The following is a 17,853-nucleotide window of genomic DNA, read 5'->3' on the forward strand; positions in this document are numbered from 1 at the left end:
TGGACATTTTTAAACTTATCCCTTTAGAGCAGAATTAAAACAACACGGGGATCTGGATGCTTACTAAGAGCTGTTTTTACTGAGCGCTGGCTGTAGTCCAGGCACTGGAAGTAGATGTGATTTACAGTGCAGAGTTTCCTTCGTGGCTTTTCCATCCATAATGATCAATCTCAGACACAATCCAAGAGAGAATCCCTAAGGAGTCATGGTATTTCTTTGAGAATGCAATGTGTCAAGGTAAATTATGGGTCGAGGCAAAGAGAGAAGATGTCTTAGCAGAAAATGGAGATTGGGGGCTGATAAGTGGCTCAGCAGTTAAGAGTACTTTTTTCTCTTCCCTTTCACTGTATCCAGGGAAAGGAGCATCACCAATGCCTGTAACTCCAGCTCCAGGGGATCCAGGACCCTCAGTGGGCAATGCACACACATAAATATAGACACTCACACACACACATGCACGCACATGCACATGCACACACACGCACATGCACATGCACACACACATGCACGCACACATGCACACACACGCACACATGCACACGCACATGCACACGCACACACAGAGACAAACAAACAAATGGAGGAAATGGATGGATTCTGCCTGGATACAGAATTGATTGGTTTTGAAAATGGAATGATCAATGGGCACCAGCTCATTGGTGGAGAAACTGTTGTAGACAAGTGTGTTCCACAAGTGTGTGCACACATGCAAGGTGTGTAGAGCCTGGGCATGTGTGTAGGTCAAGAAGGAATTTCTCTTGGGGCTTCAGAAAATCCCTGTCAGCAGCCATGAACGCTTGCTTTTGCCTGTTGATTTTTGTCAGTTTACCTTTTGTGTATATGTACATGTTCCTGCGTGGGCATATGTGTACCACATGTGTACAGTGCCCATGGAGATCAGAAGAGGGTGTCAGAGCTCCAGAGCTGGAGTTGCAGGCATTGTGAGCCATTATGTGGGTTGTGGGGCCTGAATTCAGTTCCTCTGTTGAGTAGTAATTACTTTTAACTGCAAAGCCATCTCTCTAGCCCTGAGCTCTCTATTTTTTTTTTTATTTTTATTTATAACTTCCTGGCTCTCTTGTTGGCTGCGTGGGCTGAATGATTTCATGTTGGTACCAGCGGATTCCCAATTTTTTTCTGCCCTTTCTTTTTTGTAGGCTGGGCTGGCCTTGAACTTGAGATCCTCATTTTTTCCAGCCTCCCAACTACCTAAGATTGCAGGCACGATCTGTCTGATCCTCAGGCTTCTACCTTCCCCTGTCTCTTTTTCTTTTTTACATTGTGTGTGTGTGTGTGTGTGCGTGCGCGCGCGCGCGCGCGCCTGTGTATAAAGAAGCCAGAGTACACCTTGCAGGAGTCAGCTCTCTTCCACCATGTTGGCTCCTGGTATCAAGCTTATGTCCTCAGGCTTGGTGGCAGGAACTTTTACTTGCTGAGCCATCTCTCCGGTTCCCTTCCACTTTCTCTTAAAAAGCCCCCGGGGCCATCAGGATGGCCTGGTGGGTAGACCTTCTAGGAGGCAGGTTTTGCTGACATTGCTTTCCTATTAGGGACGTGGAGCCTGAAGATGTTACATCCCCCGCCTGAGGCCACCGAGCTGCAGACTTAAGAATTTAAACCCAGACCATCTGGCTCCCTAACCGTCACCTAGTAGTTCTGCCTATGCCCCATGCAGTACTTCATGCTTGCACCATGAAGAGGAATACAGAGGTGAAGACTAAAACCCCAGTTAATAAAGGTAAGAGACGATGGTTTAGGAAAATGTGCGTTTGTAAAGGGTGGGCCTCCTAGGCCTAACTGATGGCAAGAGTTTAGACATGAGACCTTTCCTCGCTCCCAAGTGTCTACATTCAGAATTCTCTCATGTGTGTGGGTGTCCTCTGTCAGTTATTTGTCTATTGTTGTAATAGAACACCGTGACAAAGGCAATTTAGAGATTTAGGTGAATAAGTGTTCCCCTGGGTAATTCGTCAACGGATTTCCGTTGGTAGAACACTTTCAGAGTCAAATGCTGGGATCGAAAGGTACAAACGTTCTTAAAATTTTTAACTACAGTTTTGTATTTGTCCATCCCCATCCTCACTCCACCACGGGTATGAATGACTGTGGCCAGAGGATGAGTCACTGAATTCAGTTCAGTCCTTTTACCATGTGGACCCCAGGGGATCAAACTCGGGTCCTCAGGCTTAGAAACAGATGCCATCCTGTTGGCCTGGCACATTGAGGTCTAACGTACAGAAGACTTCACAGTTAAAAGTCACGTTGCTTCTTCTCACCTAGAAACCTAGATCTTTTTCCTGGAGGGGGTACTTTCCAGTTTCTTATGCTAGCTAGGAAGTGCTACATTCATAACCAACTATTTGTGTATCCATTACAGGTGTGAAATATCCATTTGTGTATCCATGACATGTGTGAGCTATCTATTTGTGTATCCATTACATGTATGTCACATGTGTGGAAAAGTATGCATAGATGCTTTTAGTATCTATAGTATCTATAGTATCTATGCATAGTTTTTCACACGTGTGGTAGCCTACTCTGGGTACACCACACAGGAGTTTGGTTCATTTTTGCTAGAATTGCTCTAAATAATTAAATACCTGCCTGGAATGTAGGACAGTGCCCAGTACATATCATCGTTTGTCAATCACATCCCCGCTGAAGGTTTATTGTGAATGGGTTTTCCTACTCTTAGAAACCAGAATGGTCTTACATCTCCTTCCTCCTCCACCAGCCTTGCCTTCACCAATTCCTGATCAGACAGCAAGCCAGCTCTCTGAATGGAAGCGAAGAGTTCCAACCACTTCGCTGCCAACCTGGTACAAGGTAAGCTGTGGGTTTCTCCCTTTGACTAAAAGCTAGCTTTTTCTGGAGAAGACAAGGACATTCCCACTTTCCTGCCCACCTCAGGGGTCTGCCCTGGCTGTACATATATTGTACCTTCAAAGTATTACCTCATGGAGGGGCACTTTTCTAAGCGACGCTTCGCTCTTTCCTAATCTCTGCTCCCAATAGGCTGACAACAACGTCACGGTTTTCTTCCTTCTCTTTCCTCAAGATTTATTTGGTTTTTAACTGGGCGTATGTGTGTGTATATATGTACATATGAATGCGGTGTCCTGGAAGCCAGAAGAGGGCACCAGACCCCCTAGAGCTTGAGTGACAGGTGGTTGTGAGCTGCCAGACCTGAGCTCTGGTCCACTGCAAGGGCAGTTAAGCACTCTTTACCTAATCATCTCTCCCGCCCTTGTTTCATTTCCTCTCTAGCAAGTATTGCCCTGGCAATGCATGCTATTTTTAACTTGTTCACCACCCATCTGCTGTTCCCCATCTGGGAGGGCAGGAACCTTGTCTTCTTGTGACTGGCTGGCATATCCCCTGTGCCCAGAAACAGATGTGATGAGTGGTGGAGACAGAAAGGTCTTCATGGGACACTGGAGGAAAGGGGCATTCTCGAGGGCACCGCTAATGAGATTGCCCTTTGGGGGTAGGAAGTTGACTAATTCTGTGGGTAGACAGCAGCCGGGTAGACCCTCTGAAAAGGGTTCAGAGTCAAGTCTGAAGGAGGCCCCTTCTCATAGGTCTAGTTTCTCAGCACGAGCCTGCGTTCAGGGAGCAGGGAGAAGAGGGGAGGATTCTGCAGAGGGAATGTGGGACTTCTAGAATGTCAGGGAAGAGGGGTACATCTCATTGATCTGTACGCATCAGACTCGTGGCTCTCTGATGCCTCTTAGTCTGGCAGCCTGAGGGTCTGGGGACTTCCTGGGGAAGGAAGAATGACACTTGCCATTCTCCTGGAATCTGGGCACCTAGATGGTTGGTTAGAGATTCAGATAGGCTTTCCCCCGGGAGAGGGGCTCACCCTTTCTCCTTTGTGGAAGAAAGAGGCCTCTGCAAGCATTCCTGGCCTGAGCAGCAGTCTGAGCTGGACTTTTAACAGACACTTTTTAGGTCTGGGCTGAATGGGTGATGGACAATGGATGAAGGGATGAATTAGTGAATGGTTCTTCTGAGGAGGCCAGCCTTGGCATAGTCCAACTGAAATCCACATCTCCTTATGCTGGCACTTCTGATTTTCTTCTGGGGATGCCTTGTCTCCCAACCATTTTGGACAAAGCTGATTTTTTTTCTTTAAATTCCTTTAAGTTAATGACTTTTATTATGTCATCCAAGCATTTGATTTAATGTCATTGTCTTCGATGGTTTCACACATGTATACTCCATTGTGACTGTACCCATACACATACCCATTGTCCTCTCTCACCTGTCTCCCATTCCGGCTGTGTCCCAACTAGCACGCCTCCTCTCCTATTTCATAACTTTCTGTTTTGACCCATGAGTGTAATTAGGGTTGGTTGCATTAGCATGGGCGTGGGGTTATTTACTGGAGCATGGGAAATTCAGCAGTGCATACACCACTGAAGAAAATGACCTTCCCCCTCCCCCGGCAAATATTAACCACGAATAGTTCCTAAGGGACAGGTGGGGTCTCGTGATCCCCTCCCGCTGTAATTATGGGATGTTGATGGGCCTACTCTTGTGCAGGTATCCACAGCTGCTGTGTGTTCATGAGTGCAACGTCATATCCAGAAGACTACATTTCCCAGCATTCCTCTTCATCCTCCAGTTCTTATACTCTTTCCACCTCCCTCTTCTACAGTGGTCCCTGGGCCTTGGACGGGGTGATGTAGGGAGAGGTCGATCTGAACCTCACCCAACTTCCAGGCTTGCTCCGGGCAATAGTGATTGAGTCAAGGCTGGGCAGTGTGACTCAGTCCTGACCAGTAAAAACTGGTCTGGAGACTTGCTTTGACCTCAGGGTTGCTTAAACTGCTGGGACAGAATCCTGGAGGGGCACAAATAAGAGTGCCAAAGGAGAAATGGGGAGAGATGGGCAGCCATCAGCAAGCCTGAAGTACCTGGAGGCTCACATGGCGGCCTCAGCAACTGGAGGACTGGACCGATTTTCCTATTAGCAGCAACAACACACATGAACAGGAACACATACACAATGCACACACAGACACACACACACATGTACACACATACATATATTCATACATACATATACACACCCACATACATATACACATATGTCTACACACCCACATATATATACACACATACATACACACCATACATATACACATACACACTGCACACATATACATTCATAGAGACATACCCACTGTACACATACATATATACATACACCACATACACAGAGATTACACACATTTACACATACACATATACACACACACTGCACACATACACATATACATACACATACACATATACATACACATACACATATACACTATACACATACCCACATACACCTATATACACATATATATACACATTTCCAAATATACACATACCCACATACTACACATACGTACACGAATACACATACTACACATACACACATACATACACATACACATACACATATCCAGACTACACTTATACATACACATACACATACACAGACTACGCCTATACATACACATACACGTTGGACACATACATCAACACATACACATACTCACTGCACACATATACATACATAACCACTGTGTATACATACACATATATTACACACATATACGTACCTACATATATATACACCGCATATACATATCCACTGTACATATACACCACACAAACATACTACACAGATACATACACACACATATACACCATGCAGACATGCTTCACAGATACATACACACACACATGCACCACATACACATACACCGAAACAATGCTTTAAAACTCACAAGGAAGCTGTAAGAACTGTACAAAGGTCACCCAATGTTTGCTGACATTTCTCCTATTGCCCGGCCATCTGCATCTTTGTCTTCAAAGCCATTGAGCATACCTGCATCGTAGCACTTACCTCTAAATAACTTCAATCTGTATTCCCTAAGGATGACAGTTGTTTTCAGTGCTGGAGACTGAGCTGGACCATCCCACAGATGTGGGAAGAGAGGCGTGGGGAGTCACTCACCTGAGGACCCCCAGCTCTCTGATGGTCAGGGGAGTTCAAACCCAAGACCCTGGCCCTGATTCCACGCGACCCACTCCTGTAACTGTAGAGTGCTCACTCTAACACAGTGCTAACCTTCTCTCCTTCCTTCTGTGTTCTTTCCTCTTGAAGCTCTGTCCCCTTCGGTGTTCACCTTCTGAGTGACCTCTGCTCTGCTCTGCTCCGCTCCGCTCTGCCTCCTCCTCGTCACTGGACCTTCAACTGTCATCTACTTTTTCAAGCATGTGGAGAGGTCTCCTGGGCATGTTCTTCTAGCACCGGGCCATGCCACGCTGGGATGCCCCTGAGGCCCATGTCCAGGCCCCTTCTCCCTGCTCTGCACTGTATGTTCCAGAAGGACATACATTTGGCTGCGGCCATGTGAGGTGTTGGAACAGAATGACGCTTGCTGTCCCTATGTGATGATAGTCTGTGTGTGAGCATTCAGGGATGGCCAAACCAAGGACCTTTGATCTCATTCTTCCTTAGAAAGCGGAGGAGGGTTCACCCCAGCTCATCCCACAACCTGAACCAAAAGAAGTGGGGTGTAGGAAAGGAAGGTTCTTTCCTTTAGTCCTTCTAAAAGCAAATACGGGGCCAGCGAGATGGCTCAACGGGTATGGGTGCTTGCAGTACCCACTCTTTATCAATGAGCCATCTCTCCGGCCCCTGATTATTCAACATTATTAAAACTTTTGCTTATGTCACAGGTTTCCAATATCCCAATGAACCAAACCTAGGTTCCGTTTGGGAAGACAATGCCTGGTCACACACTCCTAGTTTCGTTTCTACTGCTGCAATAAAATACCGGCAAAAAGCAACTGAAGGGGAGGGTTTGTTTGGCCTGTAGTTAGGTCACAGTCCAATATTGTGGGGAAGTCAAGGCAGGGGACTTGACCACAGTGAAGGGCAGAGAAAGGAACGCACTTATGCCGCCTGCTTGCTTAGCACCCAGCTAGATTTCTCCACTCTTATCCTGTCCAGAGCCGCGACTATGAAACGGTGACACCCACATTCACGGTGGGTCTTTTCATTTTAATGAACTCAATTAAGACCAAATTTATCTAACAATTCCTCACTGAGACCCTCTCTTCCTGGGTGACTGTGCTGTGTCAAATTGATAAGACAAACAAGCACGTCGCGGGCCCATGAGATGGTCAGCAGTGAAAACTATGTGCTGCTCTTGCAGAGGACCTGAATTTGGTTCCCGGCAAATTCAGGTCCCACATTAAAGGCAGCACACAATGACGCGCGACTCCAGTTCTGGGGGATCTAACGTCCTCTTCTGGCTTTCACAAGCATCTGCACACATGTGACATAAACCACATAGAAACGCACTTGCACACACAAGTACACATTAAAACACACATGCACATACACACATGTACACACCCAAATGGTATGGACCTAGTGCGAAGCGAGAAGGTACCCGGGTCGTCTTCGCAGTCTGCAACGGTGTAGAATTTTGAATACAGCTCAGACTCCCACCTCTTTGCATCGCCTCTCCGGGGCCAAGGGAAAGACGAGGCCTCGTATGAGCGGTAGTGGGACTTTGGTGTTATAGGAACCAGTGGTCTTCAAAGATGTAGCTGTGTACTTCAGCAAGAAAGAGTGGCAGCTACTGGACCCTGCTCAGAAGGACCTGTACAAGGATGTGATGCTGGAGAACTACGGGAACGTGATCTTTGTGGGTAAGGATAACCTCGCAGTTTGTTCTGGGCTCACGGGAGTCTGTGGGTCTCAATTTGGAGAGGCTGTGGTTCACAGAGATGAACTCTGTCATAGTACTAAATTCAGACCCTACATCACCCTTTCAACAACCCTCCACTTCAGAAGTTCAGTTTTTAACTTATATGCAGGAAGAAAAAAAAAAAGGTGGCGTGTGTTGGGAAACAATGCTCCCACCTCACTTACTGGTCTGGCTTAAGTCCAGGAGCACAGTTATGCCAATCCTGATGACCACTGGGTCCAAGAATGGGCTCACTGACTGATATGGTAGTGGGCTCCATTTCCTAGACTGAGAAATTTGAGCTGCTATTGGGGGGGGGGAGACGGTGGGGGTGAGGGGGCCAGGACAAGCTGGCTGTTTATATCGTTAAAATCCCTTAGCTCTCTGCTTTGTGTGTAAACATTTTCTGAAAGGAATCCCCGAGAGGCGGCATCATGTGACAGTTTTGTTTCTTTCTTCTTCTTCTTCTTCTTCTTTTTTTTTTTTTTTTTTTTTTTTTTTCCTTTCTTGGTTTTCTTCTGTGGACCAGAGTGTTATATTTTCAAGCCAAGGTTGATCACCAGGTTGGAGCAAGGTGTTGACATTTTTGTCCCTGGACAGCGCCAGCAAGGCGAGGCTGGCAGCAGCAGGAGTGACACCTCCTCAGGTGAGTCAGAGGGCCATTCTAACAGCTTTGCAAGCCATCGGTGTTGTCCTCTGTCTGCTGGGGACCGACAGGGTGACCGCAGGTCGTGATACGTTTGAGGCAAGCTGCGCCTTTCCTCCCAGTCCCAATGACACTGGCGCTCCCCTTTAGTACCACACTTCATCCTTGTCCTCTGGGGTTGCTGGTGATGGTAACAGCATGCCTCTGGGATTTTCTCCTGACCGGTTCCCAAATGATGACGCTGCACTGTTTTCCAGTTATAGCTTTCAGCAGGACGTTTTGATTTTTATTTTTGAGTGTGTGTGTGTGTGTGTGTGTGTGAGAGAGAGAGAGAGAGAGAGGGTGTGAGAGTGAATGAGTGTGTGTGCATGTGAGTGTCTGAGTGTGTGTGTGTGAGAGAGAGTGTGTGTGTGTGTGTGTGTGTCAGAGAGGGTTGTATGGGTGTGAGAGAGAGAGTGTGTGTGGGAGACTGGTTTCTACCTGACCTTAATATTCTAAAATATCATTGCTAATTCTCAGTCCTCTGCTGGCTTACAGAAATAAGTGCATTTCTGAATCACATGATCATTACGCATCACGCTCTAAACTTCAAGAACATGTATAGATAGATGGTTTTCATTAAGACAGCATTTTAATATATGCAACTGGGCTGAGGGCGACATGCTGCCTTGCTATTTAGCCTAGCCCGGATTTGTTCTTGGAATCCCCCTGCTCACAAGTGCTGGGTTTATAAACACACTATGTCCTACTCCGCTACTATATGCGTTTAAGAAGAATTCCAAGTTATAGGAAGTGGTGTTCATTAGAAATGTCGCTCATGGGTTGGTGAGATAACTAAGAGGGTGAACGTTTGTCTTTAAGACTGATGGCCTGAGTGCACATTGTGAAAGGCACCAGAACCAACAAGTTGTCCTCTGACCTCTACAAGCATGTAGTGGCATACACGTGCCCACATCCACACTACAATAATAGGTGTAATTCAAAACAACAACAACAACAACAGCCCTGGTGCACACCTTTAATCCCAGCACTCGGGCGGGAGGCAGAGGCAGACAGATGAGCTCTATGAGTTGGAGGCCGGCCTAGTCTACGTGGTGAGTTCCAGGACAGCCAGAGCTGCTGTCTTAAACCAAACCAACAATATCTTAGTCTCTCCAGACCAATTTATTTATTTCTTTAAGTTTTATTCTACAGTCCAACCTCAGTTCTCCCTCCCATTCACCCTCTCACTCCCCATGGCTCCGCCCCCCGCCCACAAACAAATATTCCATATTTCATACTTTCATACAATTTATATTGTAATTATTAGTAAACATTCTTCATTAAAACAAAACCAGACATGAAACAGATGTTTCTGTTCTGAATCTCCTTTGTGGAGCTGGAGAGATTGCTCAGTGGTTAGGAGTGTTTACTGCTCTTGCAATGACCAAGATTTGGTTCTCAGCATCCATGTCAGGCAGCTCACAACTGACTGTAACCTTAGGTCCAGGCCATTTGATACCTTCTTGTGGCTCACACAGTACCTGCACTCAAAATGCATATACTCACACACTTTTTAAAATTTAAACCTTTAAATCTCCTTCAGGGAAGAGGACAGGGGATAATTCAAAGACAGAAATCCCGAAGTCAGACAATTCTAAGACAACACCAGGGAAGAAGCCCAAGAAAACGAATCAAGGGGGTGGTTCCAAGAGTTCGAGGGCAGAAAAGCGGTCCAAAAGTAATGACAGGCCATCTCAGAATAAGAGGAAATGTGGCTCAACTTCGACTCCAGAAGCAGGTAAAAGAATCGCTTCTAGCAGTAAGAAGCATGCCTCTGTGACCCCGAGAACATCTTCGAGTCAAACATCAGCCATTAAATTACCTCGGAGCACACTTCTAGAGAAGTTGACTTCGGGGAAACACTCTCATGGAAAAACACAGCGAGCCAGGAACACCACAAAGGCCACAAATCCCAAGCTCACGGGAACATCTTTGAGTCAGACATCAGCCTCTAAAACACCTTGGAGCACCCCTCAAGAGAAGTCGACTTTGGGGAAACACTCTCATGGAAAAACACAGCAAGCCAGCAACGCCACAAAGGCCACAAATCCCAAGCTCACGGGAACATCTTTGAGTCAGACATCAGCCTCTAAAACACCACGGAGCACCCCTCAAGAGAAGTCAACTTTGGGAAAGGACTCTCATGGAAAAACACAGCAAGCCAGCAACGCCACAAAGGCCACAAATCCCAAGCTCACGGGAACATCTTTGAGTCAGACATCAGCCTCTAAAACACCACGGAGCACCCCTCAAGAGAAGTTGACTTTGGGGAAAGACTCTCATGGAAAAACACAGCAAGCCAGCAATGCCACAAATCCCAAGCTCACGGGAACATCTTTGAGTCAGACATCAGCCTCTAAAACATCATGGAGCACCCCTCAAGAGAAGTCAACTTTGGGGAAGGACTCTCATGGAAAAACACAGCAAGCCAGCAACGCCACAAAGGCCACAAATCCCAAGCTCACGGGAACATCTTTGAGTCAGACATCAGCCTCTAAAACACCATGGAGCACCCCTCAAGAGAAGTCAACTTTGGGGAAGGACTCTCATGGAAAAACACAGCAAGCCAGCAACGCCACAAATGCCACAAATCCCAAGCGTAAGCCTGCCCGGCAAGGTAAGAACCACTTTAAATGTAAGGAATGTGGGAAGACCTTTAACCAGACCCTCCACCTTGTGGAGCACGAGAGAATTCACACGGGAGAGAAACCCCACAAGTGTGACACCTGCGGGAAATCTTTCAGGCACCTCTCGTACTTCCTTACACACTACCGAATCCACACGGGGGTGAGACCCTACAAGTGTAAGGAGTGTGGCAAAGCCTTCAACAGCAGCTCCACCCTCAACAACCACTGCAGGATCCACTCGGGGGAGAAACCCTTCAAGTGTGACGAGTGTGGGAAAACCTTCAAGCAAAGCACAAAGCTCACTCGCCACCAACGGATCCACACCGGGGAGAGACCCTACAAGTGTAGAGAGTGTGACAAGTCCTTTGGCCGCAGCTCATCGCTGAGGGAGCACGAGAGGATCCACACCGGAGAGAAGCCCTACCGCTGTCCGGTGTGTGGGAAAGCCTTCAGGGTCAACTCCCATCTTTCAGAGCATCAGCGGCTCCATCTGAAGGTGAAGCCCTTCAAGTGTGATAAGTGTGGGAGGCATTTCCGAAACAGCACTTACTTAGCAGAACACAAGCAGAGCCATCTGCCCGGGGCCCGAGCAGACTGCCCAGAATGTGGCAAAGTCTTCGATTGCAAAGTATCCCTTCTCAAGCACCGGAAACGACATGAGGCGAACTCCAGGTACCGGTGCAAGGGATGTGGGAAGACTTTTAGGTGCAAGTCAAGCATTCAAAGGCATGAGAGGCTGCATGCCGGCGAGAAGCCTTTCGTGTGCACCAAGTGCGACAAAGGTTTCACTGACAAAACTACATTGAATAATCACTTGAAAATCCACTCTGGAGATAGACCAGATCCCTGTGCCCAGTGTGGCAGAACCTTTAAAAAACTGGCTACCCTGCAGCTTCACCAGAAAACTCATATTAAAAAGAAACCCACCGACAATGTATAAAAGACCTTTAGCCAGAGCTTATGTCTTTGGGTCTTTGGAACAAAACTGAAAATGAGAGAAACTATATAAGTGAACAGTTCCTTCATTTCTTAGTTATTTTCTTGTAAGCCAAATAATTGTTCACAAAAGACTGATTTTTTAACCCTTCCCCTACTTAGAGCATTTGTGCAATATAAAGAGACTTTTTGTTGTTATTATTATACCAATTGGCATCTATGGTTATGGGCAAAGGATGATATCTCATATCTTACAATATACCAGACAGACTCCCTTGCCTTCGAATAACTAAGAGTGATTTGGCCTCTCTCAAGCAAAAGCCATATAGGCATTTGAATTTGAGAAGGAACTTGGGTAGAGATTTCTCTGCCAGCCACTACAGTAACCACTAACCAGGTACGGCTGTTAAAATGTCAAGGAATCAACATGCAATTTCAAGTCCTCAATGGGCAGTTAGCTTCTCTGGCCACTGAGATCATGGACAACTAAGATTTTTCAACACCATGGAAGATTCTATTCAGAACTCATCTAGATCTCAGTGATCAATAATTATCTCACGGGATGATCCCGAGAATCTAGGACACAGCTTTGTGATATGGAATCTGTGCTTTTTTTTTTTTTTTTTTTTTTTTTTTTGTAGCAGAATGTAGCATTTTATAAGTTTTGTGAATGTGTTGGAGCCTGTGATGCTTGGAGCACTTTCAGATCTCCTTCCGGTTGGCCAGCACCCCACCCAAAGGACTCCTACCTGTGCGTGTTCAATGGGTTACTAATAGTGTCCCTGATAACTGTGACCATCTGTTGATCACTATCTACCTATCAAATATGGTGCTGAACTCTATGCGGATTTGCAGACCTAATTCTCATCGGAGTCCTATAAGATAAGAACTGTTATGTACCTAATTTTCTGTTGAGAAATCCAAAACTTCTTTAAGAGTATCTTTTTTCTTCTCCTCCTCCTCCTCTCCTTTCTCCTACCCCTCCTCCTCCCTCCCTCCTTCTTCTCCTCCCAGAGGACCCCAACCTCCATTGTGCCTCAGGCAGAATGATCAGTAGGTTGCTAACAGTATTACTGATATATTTGAGTGTTTATCAATGTCTTTCTAGTTATCAAATATGGTGCTGAAACCTTTACATGAACCATATCAGTTAATCAATCCTACCAATCATATGAAATAAGAAGTATTATGTATTTTATTTTCTTTTTTTTTTTTTTTATTCCCTTTTGTTCTTTGAGGCAGAGTCTCACTGTGTAGCCTAGACTAGCCTCAAACATGTGACGGTCATCCTGCCTCCATCTTTCCGGGGCTGGGGTGACAGGTGTGAGCCACCATACCTGGCTGTGCTGCTTTGTAAAGATGTGTTATTTCCAATTTTGCACTTAAAGCAAGACTGCATTGCTGATTTTATATTGCACTCTTTCAAATAGAGAAAATTTATTATATATTATATATTTACATAAAATGTCTTTAAGATGTGTATGTGCAAGAGTGCATGCATGAATGACTCTCTCTGTGTGTGTGTGTGTGTGTGTGTGTGTGTGTGTGTGTGTGTGTGTGCTTACATTTCTGTGTATACAGCTCCTGACAGCAGAAGGCAGGAACTGGGACAGAGGTCAGTAAATCATGGAGTGTACAGATGTAGTTGGATCTAGCCACAGCCACTTGGAAGATTTTGGTACATGCCACACGGACTCGTTTATGAACTTTCTGTCCAATGGTTGTTTGGAGGCATACAAAAGACAACACCGAGTTATTGGAACAGAGGCCCAGCATCTCATGAAGCTGAAAATGGTTTCTCTGTGACCTTTGACGGAAAGCCTTGGCTGGCAACCTCTGAATGACGGATGAGCTGGAATGCATTGAGACTCACTCCTACCTCCAATGTGCCTAGGGCAGAATGCTTAACAACATCACTCATAACTGTGAGCATCTTTTGATTATATTCACTTATCAAGTGTGGTGCTGAGCTCTGTGTGGATTAGCAGACCTAATTCTCACCAGAGTCCTATAACATGAGAACTGTTATGTACCTAATTTTCTGTTTAGAAAACATAGGGTTTTCTTTAAGATTGTCTATCTTTCCTCTCTTCTTTCCTTTTTTAATTTTTTTTTGTTACAGGACCCCTACCTCCATTGTGCCTCAGGCAGAATGATCAGTAGGTTGCTAACAGTATTACTGATATATTTGAGTGTTTATCAATGTCTTTCTAGTTATCAAATATGGTGCTGAAACCTTTACATGAACCATATCAGTTAATCAGTCCTATCAATCATATGAAATAAGAAGTGTTATGTACCTTATTTTCTTTTTTTTTTTATTCCCCTTTGTTCTTTGAGGCAGAGTCTCACTGTGTAGCATAGACTAGCCTCAAACATGTGACGGTCATCCTGCCTCCATCTTTCCGGGGCTGGGGTGATAGATGTGTGCTGCTTTGTAAGGATGTGTTATTTCCAATTTTGCACTTAAAGCATGACTGCATTGTTGATTTTATATTGCACTCTTTCAAATAGAGAAGATCTATTATATAGTTGCATAAAATGCGCCTTAAAATTTTGTGTAATATATATGTGTGTGTGTGTGTGTGTGTGTGCGCGCGCGCATGCGCTGGCACACACTTGCATTTCTGTGTACATAGCTCCTGAGAGCAGAAGGCAGGAGCTGAGACAGAGGTTAGTAAATTGTGGAGTGTACAGACCTAGGTGGATCCAGCCCCAGCCTGCTGAAAAAGGAGTTTTGGTACACACCACAGGGACTTGTTTATGAATTATATTTCCAGTGGTTGCTTTGGGGCATGCAAAGACAGCATCAAGTTATTAGATCAGAGACCCAGCATCTCATTGAAGCTGAAAAGTCTCTATGGCCAATGGCGAGTTGGCTAGCCACCTCTAATGGCTGATGAACTAGAGTGAATTAGGAAGAAACTGATTCAGAAAAGGTAAAGGCTGGCTCTGTGGCAGCCTTGCTGGAACTCTTGTGCCACAGCTATCAGTGTTGAGGATACACAGCACTGCAATCCAATGCAGACCACCTGTGTGCGTTCACATGCGTGGCCGTGTGTCTCTGCATATTAGAAGACATGTTTTGGAGCTGTGGAGATGGTTCAGCGGTTAAAGCCCTGCCACGAAAATGTGAAGACCCAAAGTTCAGGCTCTCAGAATCCATGTAAAAGGCAGGAGGGGTGGCAGCCTCCCTGTAATTCCAGACTCAGAAAGTGGAGATGCAATGTCCAGAGCAAGCTAGCCAGAGAGACTAGCCACGTTGGAGAGCTCTGGGTTTGGTTGAGAGACTGCTTGATGAACAAAGTGGAAGAGTGATGGACCTCCATAGGCATTCTCTCCCACATATGTAAATATGTATGCATACATAGCACGCGCATGTGCATGAAAATGGAAAAAAAAAACAAAAATTAAAATAAAAAGACAAATTCTTCAGATAAGACTTACCAGCATGAAATGTAGGCCCTAACCTACTCTCACTTAAAAGTGCCTGTGACAAGACTCTTGTTTGGACCAAAGACCCTTGTCACCCAGAGTTTGCAAAGCTCTGGCCAGTAACAGGGCAGCAAGTGATGTGAGCAGAATCTTCTACTCCCTCCTTTATCAGACCCTCAGCAGTGCATGAAGGACTTATCCGAAGATGGATATATGGTGGCTCACTCCAACCAAGCCTGTGACCTTCCACGTGCTCCAGAATGTCCCCAATGGAGTTGGGAGCAAGGGCTCTGTGGATTGCCTTTATATCTTATTCAGAACACTTTGGGTAGGAGGGGGCACAGATATCTTATGGTAAGGGTAGGGAAGCCATGGATGAAGAAATCCCAGGACTCTATTGGAGCTATTTCTGGCGATTCAGCTTCCCTAATTCTTGAAAAGGATCACAGGAGTGGGACTAAGATGTGTTATGTGGACAGGTGATTACATGTAGACAATTATTGTTTTACAGAGATTGTTTTACGACTGAAACATTTGCATGTGTGGGATTGGCTATGTGAGATAGCTTTCCCTAGTAAGAGAAAAAGGAGACTTCATTTTACTCTAATCCTTTTGGTTGCAAACCAGAAGCCAGCTCACACTAGCTGAGATGAAACCCAGAGCAACGGAAGGAACTCGTGGACATGCGTACCTGGAAGGGCTCCTTCCATGAAGGGTTCCTGAGAGCTGTGAACCTTGATTGGAATCAAGAACTTGATATAGGCAAGACATGCCTGGAGCTCTGGGTATTTCTTTGCATGGCCCTGATTTCAATAGACTGAAGCCTTCTCCATGTTGGGGAGAGATGGCTTCCAGATGTGCAGATGCTTTTCAAATTTAGGGGAAAGAGAGTGTCTCTCTCCCAGAAGATCCCAGCAAGGTTGCTGCAGTTGGGAAGCAGTCTGAGGACTGTTTGGTCTTTTCTTATCCTTGAGCAAATGCAATAAGAACATAGCACTTTTGTAATTTTTTTTTAAGATGGTCTCTATGGGAGGATGCCAGGGAGCAGGGCCCATCTCTCTGCAGCAGTTTGGGCAGTGACAGAGCTGTTGGAGAAGACCCTGATCAATTACCAGCAACAATAATAACTGAAACATGCTCTGTCTCAAAGCATGTTGTTTTTTGTTTTTGTTTTTGTTTTTCATGATAAAAGTACTATATTCATAGGCTGGCAAGATGACTTATCCAGTAAAGGTGCTTACTACTAGGCCTGACGTGAGTTCAATCCCAGGGTCCCACACATTGGAGGGAGAGAACAGACTCTGGCAGGCTGCCCTCCCACTTCCACATGGGTACCCTGACTTGAACACGAGCACATGCATGTACACACAACAAACACATGTAATAAAAGTGTAGTCTTTGATTTGTAATGCATCTAATGCTGTTCAAAGTATAGTCAAAAGGTATATATGAAGGTTTATTCTGACATTTATATCAACAAAAATGTATATGTAGCAAATATTCAATAACGAAACATGTTATACATAGTTCTCCCTCCCTCCTTCCCTCCCTCCCTCCCTCCCTCCCTTCCTCTCTTCCTTGCTTCCTCTCTTCTTCCCTCTCTCCCTTCCTCATTCTCTTCCTTCTTCCCTTCCTTTCTTTTAGGGGACAGGGTGTCTCTATGCAGTCCTGGCTGTCCTGGAATGTAGACCAGGCAGGCCTTGAACTCAGAGATTCCACTGTCTCTGCCTCCTAAGTGCTGACATTAGTGCATGTACCACCACGCCCCTCTACATATGTATTTTAATGCATGTACAAGAAAAATAAAAATGGACAATTTGTCCTAATTTTGTGTTTGTTTTCTCTGACTACAAGCAATATTTTAAAATAATAGTTTTCATGTACGCTTTGAAAATCTCATACACATATACAATGTATTTTGATCATTCCTCCAATTCTCCCTGGACTTCCCCCACCCCCATGCACACAGAACACATGTCTCTCCCAAGCAAATATCCTTGTCCTTTTCCATCATGGGGTCAAGGTATTTACTGAGCCTGCCCTGCTAGCAGCACTGAGTTGTGTAGAGCAAGTCGCCTGCCTTGGCAAAGACTCGGTTGGGGGGGGGGGGCGTCCAAAGCCTTGGTCTGTGTTCAGGGATGGGGCAGTAAGGGAGGCGTGTAACAGAGGAGCTGTGCTTTGGAGTTCCTCAGGGCTAGTTGAAACCAGCAAGGCCTGGTAGATGCCAGGAAAGCTGCATTGAAGCCCAAGAAGACCAACTCAGGCAATACCCACAAGCCACAGTACAGCCAATTCAACCCTAGGGAGGGGTGTCTCTGGGCTGGTTGTAGGCAAGGGTGTGGGGGTGGGGGGGTTGGGTCATGTGGACCTTCTAACAAGACAGTTTAGAAGGAACCCAGGAAGC

The 17,853-nt window shown here is 45.6% G+C and overlaps 1 protein-coding gene across 1 annotated transcript; it reads left to right on the forward strand.

The window, feature by feature from the left end:
• Positions 1 to 1,692: 1,692 nt before the first annotated feature.
• LOC127238476 (zinc finger protein 723) lies at positions 1,693 to 12,152 on the forward strand. The gene is made up of 6 exons (XM_051207094.1): positions 1,693 to 1,738; positions 2,735 to 2,826; positions 7,599 to 7,725; positions 8,293 to 8,409; positions 9,995 to 10,260; positions 10,936 to 12,152. Exons 1-6 carry the CDS (start codon positions 1,693 to 1,695, stop codon positions 12,016 to 12,018), a joined length of 1,731 nt encoding a protein of 576 aa, XP_051063051.1. The 3' UTR covers positions 12,019 to 12,152.
• The last annotated feature ends 5,701 nt before the right edge of the window (positions 12,153 to 17,853 follow it).

The sequence above is a fragment of the Phodopus roborovskii genome, unplaced genomic scaffold (assembly GCF_943737965.1).
Source record: "Phodopus roborovskii unplaced genomic scaffold, PHOROB, whole genome shotgun sequence".
Lineage (NCBI taxonomy): Eukaryota > Metazoa > Chordata > Mammalia > Rodentia > Cricetidae > Phodopus > Phodopus roborovskii.